This window comes from Triticum urartu, chromosome 2A, assembly GCF_056163025.1.
Source record: "Triticum urartu cultivar PI428250 chromosome 2A, HENAU_Tu73, whole genome shotgun sequence".
NCBI classification, from domain to species: Eukaryota; Viridiplantae; Streptophyta; class Magnoliopsida; order Poales; family Poaceae; genus Triticum; species Triticum urartu.
Window position 1 is genome coordinate 93,109,661 of NC_141874.1, and position 13,000 is coordinate 93,122,660.

A 13,000-nucleotide genomic window follows, 5' to 3' on the forward strand; every position below is an offset into this window, starting at 1 on the left:
TGCGCTGTGTGGACGAACTAGTTTCTGCCCACACAACCATCACCTAATTCACGCGCATGTGGGCGAACTGTTTTTCGCCCACATGACAGTCGTACGTTGTTGGATGACAACTGCAGTTGCACGTACATGGCAACTAGACAAACACACATGGCAACTATGATTCGTTTGCTAGACGGCAACTGCAGTTGTGCGTACGTGACAATCAAATAAACATACATGGCAATTGTGATTAACCACACGTGGCAACTAGGTAAACACACATGGCAAGTATTGTTTGACCACATGTGGCAAGTAGTTAATCACACACGACAACTATGATTTGATTACACGCAGCAACTACCATAAATTAGACATGGCAACTATACTTAACCAAAACAGAGAGAGTTGTCATGTTTTTACAACCATATTTGACATCCCGGATAACTACATCTGCCATTCCGGATGGTAACTAAATCGTCATTCCGCGGGTACCTAATGTAGCTGCGCCAGGACGTGTGGGCATATTTGCTTCGTGCCACACGCGCGGGGTGAGGATGAGTAGTACTTGTTGGGCGTATTGACACGAAGTAGCTGCGTTCACACGTGTGGGCAATTCTACTGTTCGCCCACACACAGCCCCTGTGGACTGCCCCTTACTCATGTCACACACGGTGTGTGGGCGAATGCCTATTATGCCACACGCAGTGGCGGAGACAGGGGGGTGCCAGCAGGGGCCCTGGCCCCCCTAACATCATTGAATTCAAGCTAATATGCATGTCAGTACCTGATTAATTCGGCTAAAAATGATGTAATTTGACAATCCGGCCCTCCTCAACAAAGCTAAACAACACTTGGCCCTCCTTATTCAACTTTTCTAGCTCCGTCACTGGCCACACGTGTGATAGATATCGGCATAAAAAAACGAGGACGTTTTTTTGGAAGCAGCGGTGGGTGGCGCCGGCGGCGCCGATGAGCCGGATGTGGCGCGCCACCAGCCTCTCCGGCAGGGATCCGAATCGCTGGTCCGTGTGGAAGTCGCGTCCCAGCTTTGAACCCTTTCTCATCTGACAGGTGCAGTCTCGCCTTCTCGCCTCTGATTAATCCCTTTTTTCTCCGGCCTGAGGCAGAGTGCCGCCGGAGACCCCGAGCACCGGGCTCTGACAGTCCTGGAAGTACATTGTACACATACATCGTTTCGGTTCGTGGTTGTATGAGATAGGTACTCTGTAGTGTTCAGTTAATGGCCGATTGCGATCAGGGAAGCAGAGATTTCAATATTTGTGGTCTTTGAGTAAACCAAAAAAATTACCATGCTACTACTTAGTGGGTTCTTAGTTAAAATAGATTGTGCTAAGGCTCCTCTCCATCCATGATCAAATTGCATCATTCTTTGTTAGGGTCAGTGCCATCTATAGTTGGGAAATTAGCAGGATAAACTCAATGAGTGTTTAGGATCTGGACTGAAGTGGGTGCCTCGTGAGTACTCAATGATCGCGCCATTTACTAGTGCTAAACAACACCCGATGTAAGTCTTATAGAATCTAAAAGACTGAGTTAGTGTTGAAGACTCATACCCTGACAATGTGCAACTAACATGACATTTCATATTGAACCGCAAAGCAGATTCATCATTTTTCATATATCCATGGTCTTACATCCATTATTTAAGTTGCCATCATCATGATACACATTGTGACTTGTTATACGCAAATTAAATGCTTAATATCAATTCTAGTTTCCTGGGATCTCCTTGGTGTAACTTGCTACTGTCGTGAGCAAATTGAGCCTACAAGTCCCAGTATATACTATTAGTAGGAGTACAATATCTTCTAAACACATACTCAGGTGACACTTCACTGCTGATGCCTTGTAGCTACTCGCGGTCCATCAGTTCTTTTGCTCTAGCCACAAGTGTGGATAGAGGTATGCTGTGCTCCATGAGTCCTGCATCACCTGAGAAGAACCTGTAGTTTTCAGCCCTTGAAGGTGTACGCTCTACCACTAGTAGTGCTTCCATCATCCCACAGTTCTTGAAACAGCTAGCATAGACCGTATTGGATTCCATCATGTATATGGCATGTTCAACTATCACCCTCCTGATGCCGGGACAGTGAGCAGTGGGTACCATATTTGAGTTAAGTGCATTGACAAGCCTCTTTATAAATGTCTCCTTAATCTGACCATGCTCTAGTTCTCGCGCAAAATCGTCTGGAGTGGCATTATATATTTGTGAACTAAGATCAACAAGGACCTCCAGTTCTTTCCCTTCTGCATCCATTATTCCTTCCAGTACCTATAGTGGGAAAAAAAGATAAGCTATGTAAGCCACGATTAAACTTCAGTAGTATTCACAACTTTCTGTTTAAGTGGTTGATGTTAAACGTCCATTTATTTAGCTCTGTCGTGCATAGCAATTATAACTGTTGTAGTTTATGGTGTTTCCATAGTATTAGCTTAAATGTATGGGAAGGAAAAGGTTGCAGTACCATGTCAAATATTAATTTACAATATCTGCCTCTTATATTGCACATTTAGGTTCTATTAGTAGGGCTCACCTCTCTCACGATGTAGGAGATTTCCTTCAGGTCAGAGTTGCAAAGCTCTGGTCGAACATGCACACACATATTCCGCAACAAGATTGATGCTACGTACCTGTACCTGTCACTATGGATCATAAGTGTGAGTTCCTTGATGAATACGTACCCTGGTTCTTCTAACATAACGGAACAGTTATTCGCACTCTCCATTGCCAATACTGCCAGTGCTTGTCCTGATTTCATTCGTAGCCGCTGACCTGAATCCGTACTTGAGAGTGCATCTTGGCTGAGAAATGCATGCATCAACCTGCTAATGATCACTCGGATTTGTCCAATCTCCTCCTTTGTATTTCCCTCCATGGCCAGGTTTCTAAGGAGTTCTGACGTGAGCTCCCTAAGTTCTTGGCTACTCCCACTGTCATCCAAGATATCTGCAAGATGGCTCAAAAGGAAGGGATGTTCTGAAATCCTCTGACGCATAATTACACCAAATTCCCCTTTAGTACTTGAAAATCTTGTCAGCAGCTCCAGTGATGAACCTTTCAGCAGTGCCTGCTGTGTCTCATTAATATTAGTCATTTCAGTTCTGCTGCTTGTGAACTCTATGATCTTTGAGATGAGGCCAGTTGCTCTGCTGATTTCTATACAGTTCTCAAGATCAAAGCTGGCAAGCTTGCCAAGAATTAACATGCCCAACAAAGGTAGGTGATCTTGATCTGTCGATGGCTCCTCCTCTGGAACAGACCAACGTTTTGTAATCCGCTTCCAGCATCGGAGTACATGGGAATTTTGTTCATCCATGTTAGTTGGCTCCTTCCTTGGAATCAAACAGTATATTGACAACTCTTTCAACCATTTAAGCATCGGGGAGGTATGTCCATTCCTTCTAACTTGTTGAATCGGACTATCCTGTTTTGCCTTAGGGCTGCCAATGTCCAGAAGAGGATCCTTTAATTTCTGCCGGTGAGTAGTGTCCAGAAGTGAGGCTATGAGCTGCATTGCCCCAGGGATAGGGACAATGTAGAGGTTATCTGCGAGCTTGGCTGTGACCTTTGCAGCACATAATCTAATATCTTTATCCCCTTCACACGTCCAACCCAACATGCTGATCAAGCAGGTCATTGTCTTTATGGAAGTGGTGAGTTCCGATATGGCTTTGGTCTTTAAGGGATCCTTTTCGAGAAAGGTGAGCAGCATCTTAAGCCCATAGAGTTGCTTCTTGGGTGAGCCTGAATTTAAAGAATCCACAGCAAATGTGATGAGGCTAGTCTTCTCTGGAGCAAGCACAGCCCCTTTCATGCATTTGTCGAAGACATATGCATAGTATAAATTGACATATTCCAATCCTTGGGGACCTCTAAATCCAGCATGACGGGTGAGGGATCGCCGTAGGATGAACGAGAAAATCTCAAGGAGGCCACCAACAATATAGAGTATTCCCTGGCCAAGCACCATCAAATAAAAGATTAACTGGGATTTCCCAAGATTTGTCTGGTCAACATTTTCATGATCATCATGTGAGTGTTGCCTTATAACTATAAGGCCCCACAGTGCTAGCCCAATGCGCACTACTGCTGCAGGAATCTGGAGGTTGCCAAATGACGCTATCATTAGACCAAATATGTCTAACATGATCATCGCCCCTCTTACATGGCCATGAGAAGTGACGATGGGCAATACCATTGCAGCCCAACATGCACAAGTTCATAATAACTCGACGCCAAAATACTATTTTGTTACCAAGAGTGCAGTCTACTAGTTTGACTATTCTTGGGAACTGCAGCCTGCTTACTGTGAGTAGAAGCACGACCACAGATAGTATCAGGTACACTGTCAGCTTGGTAGTTGAGGCTTTCAAACTGAGTCTGTCAATGGAATCATCATCGACCCTGTACAGTACAGAGGGGCAAAGCAGTACTATTGCAACCACTGGGCTCCATAATGATAGTGTGTGGCGTAGGGGGTTGCACATGGGTGGTATTGCAGTCTCTGGAAATAGAATTGTGCCAATCACAAGTATCATCATTAACAAAGCCAGTTTGTCCACTACATTATTATTTCCCCATATGGAGTCAATGCACGCCAGAACATTGAAAAAACATACGAGTAAGATCAGCGCATCCGGTCCAAGAGACCTGAAGGCACCTCTCGTGCGGAAGAACAATTGGTAATCCAGCCTGTTTTTGTTGCGGCAGAACTTCCTGAAGTACATACACATATGTTATAATTAAAAAGAAAGGCAGCACATTTCAGCAAGCTCTTTTACTGCCCAACATGAAAGACTGAAGAAAGCAATATTTTTCATCTCGTTTGAGATGTGTTGGTCAGGCCTTGACAGCGGTAAATTCTTCCTATTACCTATTTTGTAGGCCTCCAGTCCTCTCTATTTGTAAGCAATGTTTTTGTAAAACCTCAGTATTCCGATACTACAGTTTTTTATACCGATGACAATGAATACTGTAGTTTATGAAAACAACAGTTTTTTAAGTATTGTGGAAACAATGACATGTTTGGCAATCAGTATACAGCGTTGTAATAGGCCACCGCTAAGACAAGGCCTTTGTTGTGTTTCTCAGTTTTTAAAAAAGAGGTCCTAACCTCTTTTTTTAATACTGCAAAAATACTACAGTTTTGTGGATACTGTAGTTTATAATGCTACAATTTTAACTAGAGCCAAACACCTCAAAGTATTTAAAACCATAGTAATCTAAAATACTGCAGTATTCCTGAAATACTTTAAAACTACTTTGCAACCAAACACAAATGATTTCGAATAATATCCAGCTCAGTGTTAGACATTATCATCTGTCTTGTAAACTCACGCAATGGAAAAAAAACTGTCTTCTACGCCTTCTTATCTGGCAGGATTTTTTTCTTGACAAAACATGGGCAGATATATATTTACAGATGGTGTGGAGAGTGTGACGGCATGAGCTGCCTAGGCACTGCCAAAAGATGTTAGATCTTGTACTTCAGTCGTGAGACGAGGGATCCTTGTTGATTGTTTGATATTTGTAGTTGAATGTGGTTTCAAAACAAAATGGTTGCGTGTGGTACTTCTCTGACGCTGGTGGTTGTCCCCTCCCGTCGGCTGAGTTGCGGATGCCTCCGAGCCCGTTGGCTCCTCGTCCCTCCTCCATGTCTCGTGTCGGTGGCCTCAGGGCGACGACGAGGTTGGTTCGGTAACTGTGGTGGCACATGCTGGTGGGAGGGAGGTCTGGTGGTGCATTCCAAAACGTCTGGGGTGGTGGTTGTTTGGGTTGGGAGAAACCCTTGGCGGCTCGCCTGTCATCGACGCGGTGACGCCTGCGGGCGCCGCCGGACTTTCCTGAAGGGCATTGGGTACACCCCTTCCCCACTGCCCTCTGCGTACCGGGGGAAACCCTAGGACATGTCCGGGAAACCCTAGGAAATGTGTCAATAGTACATGTCGTTGAAACTCTGGTATAAGGTGATAGGATATCTATACTAGTCTTAAAACATGAATTGTATTTTTTTTACCTGGGCCATCCAAAATCATTTATACAATTCACAATATTTTCATGTAATGGTTGTGAAAAAAATGAATCATCATCTCCCAATTATATTTAATGTCTTGTAGTCACTCAATTTAAAATTAAGATATCTCAGAATGGTTTTTTTTTCATTTAGATATTTTTACTGGCATTTTGTCCTCGTTATCAAACAATACAATGTAGTCCAAAATTTTGAAACAACGTTTCCTCCTTTTAGATGAAATTATCTATACATGTATTTACAGGCTTCAAATTTGATGTGCTTGTATTATGCTTGATTTAGTATATACTCCCTCAGTTCCAAAAATTTAGGGAGTATGTAATTACTGTGCATGTTTACATAGTAGTTATTCTTTTTCCTGTCAACAATATTTAATATTTTTTGTGTTTTCTTTCTCAACAAGAGTATTTGGGGGGGGGGGGGGGGGGCATGTTAGTATCGATCTCCCGTTGTTTACATCTCCATCTCCTTAAAAATTTAGGGAGCATGTAATTATAAAATTCATAAGTAGTGTGCATGATTACATAGTAGTTATCTTTTTCCTATCAACAATATTTTGTGTGTGTTCTTTCTCAACAAGGGGGCATGTTAGTATCGATCTCCCGTTGTTTACATCTCCATCTCCTTACATTGTCCCGTAAGGCAGTATATTATCTGTCCCTCCCCCCCCCCCCCCCCCCCCCCCCACGGGCGAAAACATGACATGCATGCACCAAAGGAATTGGTGTGGAAGCATCAACCACGGTTAGTTAATTATTTGCTCGTTTTCATGATGGTATCTATGAAGGGCAAAGTGAGAATAAGATACTGAAACTACATTGAAAGTGCTGGCAGAAAATACTCCCTCTGTAAAGAAATATAAAAGCTTTTAGATCACTATTTTAGTGATATAAACGCTCTTATATTTCTTTATGGAGGGAGTACCATCTTTATTTTACATTATAAGGCAGATCACACAACGAAATATGTAGCATCATTGCTTCTGATAGTACGAGGGCTCGAGCTCAAATGATCTCGCATAAACATTCGTGGAAGGCGTGCCAAACTTTGACAAATCAGCGGTCCAAAATGCTTTCGAAAGTACAATAGCATTTTTGGAGCATTGATTTTCTTTTTTTTGTCACGCCTTCCGCGAATGTGATCTCATGATGAAAATTTGCAAGCACTTAGAACATTTGTCAAATTTTACCAAAAAATTTAAAATATTTGAACTTTTTTATTTATTTTACTGTTCATCTGAGCTCATTTGAGCTCGAGCTCAGATACTCCGCGTCCATGTGGAAGGCATATACTAGAGTAGTGTCAGCCTTCTCTTAGGAGAGGCATGTAGGGTGACTTGGACTTGGAAGAGAAACATAGGAAAAAAGACGTTTTCTTTCCTTACCTAAGAGATGATCTTCTCAAAATAAAATGAAATTAAAAAAATCCCCTTTAAACATGGTACCATCTTTTATCACACTATCTTTATTATTAAAGGCGAGTTTGTTGGTTTTGCTTCCACCTCTTCCACCCGCCCATCGATATATGCTCCTTCCTGCCGATTTTTTACCACACCACATGATAACCCCATTATTATTTTTCCAAACCAACCCCACCTACTCGTTTTCGGGAAAGAAGTCATTTGCAAAGCAATCAACAGAAATCAAGTAAATCACCAATAGCAAGAAATCCCTTACAAGCAGACAACAAAATCAACTCACGTAGTTGTACGCATCAGATATTAATGGACCGATCTGAGGAATGTTTCCTGGGAGCATTTTTCCTAGCAAACGCCTAGCTTGCCATGCCAAATCAACTAAAGTTGCCGTGTCAATTTTGTAAGAATGGCCATGTAAAGAGGCGAAAACTGTCATGTAGCATGTTTAAACCAGAAAAATCGCCACGTTTCGCACAGCAATTGTCGTTTGTCCGATTGTGGTCAGACGGCTTTGGGGCTCCATGGAAATTCCCTCCCAGGGAACATACCCAAGTTATCTTTTCCCTTGCAAATAGGGCATAACTTTGCCTAGGCAAAATTTTGAGAATGGTCCCTTTAGTCCCATGTCTTCCGGCTACTTTATCCTCCACTTTGATTTTAGGTTTCTGTAAAATATATAAACAACCATTATGTTGAGGGTGTCCCTTTAGATCCATTTTACATCGATAACACGCCCTCTTCCACCTATTGGTAATTTCAAAGAAGTTTCTTTTGAACGGGAAATCATAAGGCCAAATATGGCATGTAATAATCCAGCTTACACGATATACAATGATTCATTTGCTATCTAAGGCGTTAATTTGCTTAATAAAGTATCACCAGTTTCTACTCAGGATCCCAACCTAACAACTCCATTTTTGTCCATATTTTGGAGTAAATGTTCTTCTAGATGTGGTATATCTTTAGTGATTTTTTCAGCAGAGCCCTGGCTTGTCGTATCCTTCTGAATTTCATATTTCCGGATGTGAAAAAAGGTATAAACATCCTCATATACCAAACATCGCTAATTAGTATTGCGTTTTTAAAATTGTAACCTTCCCATGACATATAACTAAGGTACCAATACATTTTTTTTCTAAAGTAACCCCCCCCTCCCCCCCCCCCCCCCCCCAATTGTAGCAACTCCTTCCGCTAAAATTTGTCCTTTTTTATGGGTTTACCCCATGGAACCCGATGTTTTTGTTACATACAAGTATTTTTGATAGAGCGGCAGTGGTTAACTAAAGGAATACTTATAGTCTTCCCACTACTTGATAAAAATATCTTATGACTATCAGTAGGAATGATGTTCCTCGTGTTTGGCTATAACGGAAACCCTCGAAATCTAGAGTTATTTGGCCTTCCAATCCAATTTCAACAATGCATTTCTTGACTGAGAAAGTGGAACTGCTTGGCGCTACATATTAGAACTCATTCAAGCTCGACTCGCATCATTGCGCCTAATAAAAGAAATGAGAGAGCCCGCAATAGAAACATATTGGGAAGGAAAAATACTTCTACCATGAATTTGCTCCCATGCAATAGTCAAAAATTCCTGACAGGTATCTAGCTGGAACAACTTGTTCTTCATGAATACCTTGATTCAAGGGCAAAGAATTTCCTGTTGCTATCATATAATATTCATCTCTATTTGATGATAGATAAACCATCTGTCTCCCTTTTTATTCTTTTGCTTTCTCAGCAGATATTTCATAAAATGGACTCTCTATGGATCCCCACAAGTGATCAATTCGCGCCGATGGAGAGGCTGGGAAACGCGCTGGGTAACGTGAAACCCACAGGAAAATAGTATGTGAAGGCGGCCTTATATTTATGCCTTATTTTGTGTCACTTTTGTTGGTTGTTAGGACAAATTAAGTAAGTAATTTGTTCCTCTCATGGTTTTAACTTTTAAGTACTAACTCTGTTTCTAAATATAAGATATGAACTGCAAAAACACTTTATTTTTAGAAATAAAGGGTGTAAGTACTTACCCCATTTCTAAATATAAGTCTTTTTTAGACATTTTAATATGTACTACATATCGATGTATATAGACAAAGTATAGAGCGTAGATTCATTATTTTGTTTCATATGTAGTTTATATTGAAATCTGTAAGAAGACTTATATTTAAAGAATGGAGGGAGTAATAACAAAGTAATTGAGGAATTTGTGCGACATGTGGTAGTTTGATTACGTACCCCACGCCTTCCATGAAAATTACGATGGTCGTGATCACGAAATGTTGCCAGCGGAGCTGCGCGGGGTAGCCGCCGAGCAGGACGATGGTCGCCCACGCGAGCGCAAACATGCCCAGCGCGTTTCCCAGCCTCTCCATCGGCGCGACCGAGTGCACGAAGCGGTCCAGCCGCTTCTCAGGATGCGCGGCCTTGCCGTCGCCGGCGGGAGGATCAGCCGGCATCGGCACGCGGTGCTCGGCGGCGCTCGCCATTCTCTGCTATCAGCAGCGGCAGCAAACAACACTAGCACACGCGCGCGGGCCGTCGGCCGCTAAGGTGGTGAGTCTGGTGTTCGAGTGGTTTTCGATGGGTTTGGCTCTGAACTCCTATAAATGGTGAAAATGGTAAAACAAATCGGCAAATATCCAATTTTCTCTTCGGTGAAATTAAATAATATACTACAAGAAAAGCACTCCACGGCAAGTGTGTTAACCCAAGGCCACAAGTGTTTCCATCGCCGGGACTCGCAAGCACAGGTCTCCGGCGACTGATTCAGGGCGCACCAGCGAAGTAGCTCACTGTCGAGAGTTCAATGTTGGGTCGACCAGCATGGAACGGGACACTGTTGAGTCGCACGAGACAAGAGAGCTCCGGTAAATATCCACGGAGCACGTACACACGGACAGCCCAGTCGAGGGCTTGGAGAGGACGTACGGTCCACGTCTTCGGTCTTCGAGGTTCCAAGTCGTCCTGGAACCACAAAAGCCACGTACGTGTAAGTTCGCGCGGTGCTCGTCGATCGCGGAATGCGCGCGCCAGGTGCCGGTGTGTAATGCTACATCTACGAAAAGGTTTTCACGTACCTTCCGTATGGGGTGATTTGGCTGTTTTTGATTAGACATTAGTGGAGGCTGGGGTCCATCCTGAGAATCAGGAGGGGTGCTTAGTTAGATGGAATGGAAGTTTACGTAGATCACGTAACAGCCGTACGTAGGTGTAGCATTTTCGGTCGTGGAGCGAGGGATCTTCGAGGGAGCAGGCCACACATCAGCCACATGACCCATCTCGGGTCTTTTTCGTTTTTGTTTTTCACGCGCCACCCCAGGTCTTCTGTAAGAAAACAAAATTCGCCGTGTGGATTTGTGAAATGAAACGAATGTTATATTTCGTTTGGTAGTGGAATTTTGTCTCATTTTGAATTATAGTGATAAACAATCAGCATCCAAGCTCGAAAGAAGTCGATTCTTTTGCCTACTCCCTTTGATAGACGGAAAAAGTTAAGTAAATGACTAATGACGTTACTCAAGCAAGTTTCAGCACGGATAAGCCTACCACCCATAAATAAAAGAGCCCCTTGCCACGCTGCAGCTCCTTTCTCTACTTTTTCTTCCGCTGGCTTCCAGTCAGCATTATAAAGCTTTTTATAATGCAGGGGAAGACCTAAATACTTAAAAGAGAAGCCCCCAATAGCACAAGTAAAAATGCCGGCGTAGTCAGCTTGTTTCTCCAAAGCTTTACCGAAATAGAAAATTTCACTTTTTAAAAAATTAATCTTCAGACCGGTCAAATGCTCAAAAACACATAGAATTATTTTGAGGTTCCTAGCCCTCTCAAGGTCATCTTTAAAACACAAAATAGTATCATCCGCATATTGCAAAATATTTAGACCTCCTGAATACAACCTAGGCAACATCCTAGTAGATTGTTGGGCTGGAAAGGAGGAATCCTAGTAGATTGTTGTTCTCCTCCCCCTCTCCTTCCTTCCCCATCTTAGTAGGACAGGAAAGGAGGAATCCTACTCCTACTAGGAGGAGGATTCCTCCCCCCTTTGGCGTGCCTAGAGAGGCCGGTCGGCCTCCCCTCCCTTTCTTTATATACGTGGGGAGGGGGGCACCTCATGGACACACAAGTTGATTGTTCCAAGCCGTGTGCGGTGCCCCCCTCCACCATAATCCACCTCGATCATATCGTAGCGGTGCTTAGGCGAAGCCCTGCATCAGTAGCAACATCATCACCGTCATCACGCCGTCGTGCTGACGGAACTCTCCCGTGAAGCTCTGCTGGATCGGAGTTCGTGAGACGTCATCGAGCTGAACGTGTGCTAAAATCGGAGGTACCGTGCGTTCGGTATTTGGATCGGTCGGATCGTGAAGACGTACGACTACATCAACCGTGTTCCCATAACGCTTCCGCTTACGGTCTACGAGGGTACATTGACAACACTCTCCCCTCTCGTTGCTATGCATCACCATGATCTTGCGTATGCGTAGGAATTTTTTTGAAATTACTACGCTCCCCTACACCTGCTCCCCGGCAGGGTCCGCCGCTCTATCATAATTCTCAGAAATATGGTCAAATACAATAGAGTCTTCTGCCTCGTGCCGCGAATGAACGTATCATGCATCACCTGATCATCATTATCATCCTTAGCTACCCAAATCTGCTTAGGTCTCCTCTTCCTGGTAGCGAGGGAGGTTTGAGGGCTTTCACCCCTCCCCCTACAAGCTTCATGATCCTGTCTATGCTTCCTGACGTAATACCCTTTCATCCTTTCTATGGGATACTAAGAGCTTGACTTGTATACCTTCTCCTTCTCTCTGGATGCAAAGGCATGTTCCCTGCACCTGCTCTCATCATATTGCTCCCGAGCGTACTCCCTCTGCCTCTGTTGTTCTTTCAGCTGTTCACGGAGATCTCTTTCCTTCTTACGTTCAAGCTCATGCCTTAGGTCTCTCTCTGCCATCCACTCTCCTCTACAACGGTCTTACTTGGACTATTTACCTCCCCTCTATCCGGCCTACGCTCCATGCCAGTGCGGGAGTTTGCCGGACGACTGAACTCACCATGCAGGTTGCGCTTTGTCGGGAAGTCTCTGACCCTATCATGACTTTGCTGCTCTCTATTACTATTTGCTGACTGCGAGCTTGCAAAGTTGTAACTATTGTTCCCTTTTCCTCCTTTAGCTTCAGATCTCTATACCAGCACTCCTTCCTGGTGAGGCTCTCAGCCAGCCCTCCCCCCTTGCATCGTTGAGTCCATGGGAGGATCACACTGTCCATCAACATGCACCAGTCTTCCACACTCAAAGCAGAAGTGCAGTTTTTTCTCATAATGAAAACTAAGCCAGGTGCCAACTTTATCACCCTGAGAATTTTTCAGATAGAAACCATGGATCAAAGGCTCATAAACAGAGATTTTTGCTCTAACCCGAAGTTGGTTACCTCTAGCCACTCCATCTTCGTCCACATTTACCTTAACAACGTACAGATCTAACAAGTTATATCTGACGGTCTGATAATTAGATGTGAGATAATTATTTCACATCTAGATG

General features: G+C 43.5%; 1 protein-coding gene across 4 annotated transcripts; it reads right to left on the minus strand.

The window, feature by feature from the left end:
* Window positions 1-1,585: 1,585 nt before the first annotated feature.
* LOC147984018 (uncharacterized) lies at window positions 1,586-10,029 on the minus strand. 4 transcript variants are annotated; one of them, XM_087543278.1, is made up of 3 exons: window positions 9,691-10,029; window positions 2,535-4,717; window positions 1,587-2,272 (listed from the first exon to the last, which is right to left on the minus strand). In XM_087543278.1, exons 2-3 carry the CDS (start codon window positions 4,197-4,199, stop codon window positions 1,853-1,855), a joined length of 2,085 nt encoding a protein of 694 aa, XP_087399404.1. In that variant the 5' UTR covers window positions 4,200-4,717; window positions 9,691-10,029; the 3' UTR covers window positions 1,587-1,852. The 4 variants fall into 4 exon arrangements, with proteins under 4 accessions (XP_087399405.1, XP_087399404.1, XP_087399406.1 ...); XM_087543280.1 differs by having other exon boundaries at window positions 2,535-3,956; window positions 9,691-9,815; XM_087543279.1 differs by lacking the exon at window positions 9,691-10,029 and having other exon boundaries at window positions 1,586-2,272; window positions 2,535-4,363.
* Between the last annotated feature and the right edge of the window lie 2,971 nt (window positions 10,030-13,000).

Coding starts and splice junctions, on each gene's coding strand:
- LOC147984018 (XM_087543279.1), bottom strand. CDS start 4,199: ATGGTATTGCCCATCGTCACTTCTCATGGCCATGTAAGAGGGGCGATG. Junction 2,273..2,534: donor TCTCCTACATCGTGAGAGAG/GTGAGCCCTACT, acceptor TTCCCACTATAG/GTACTGGAAGGAATAATGGA.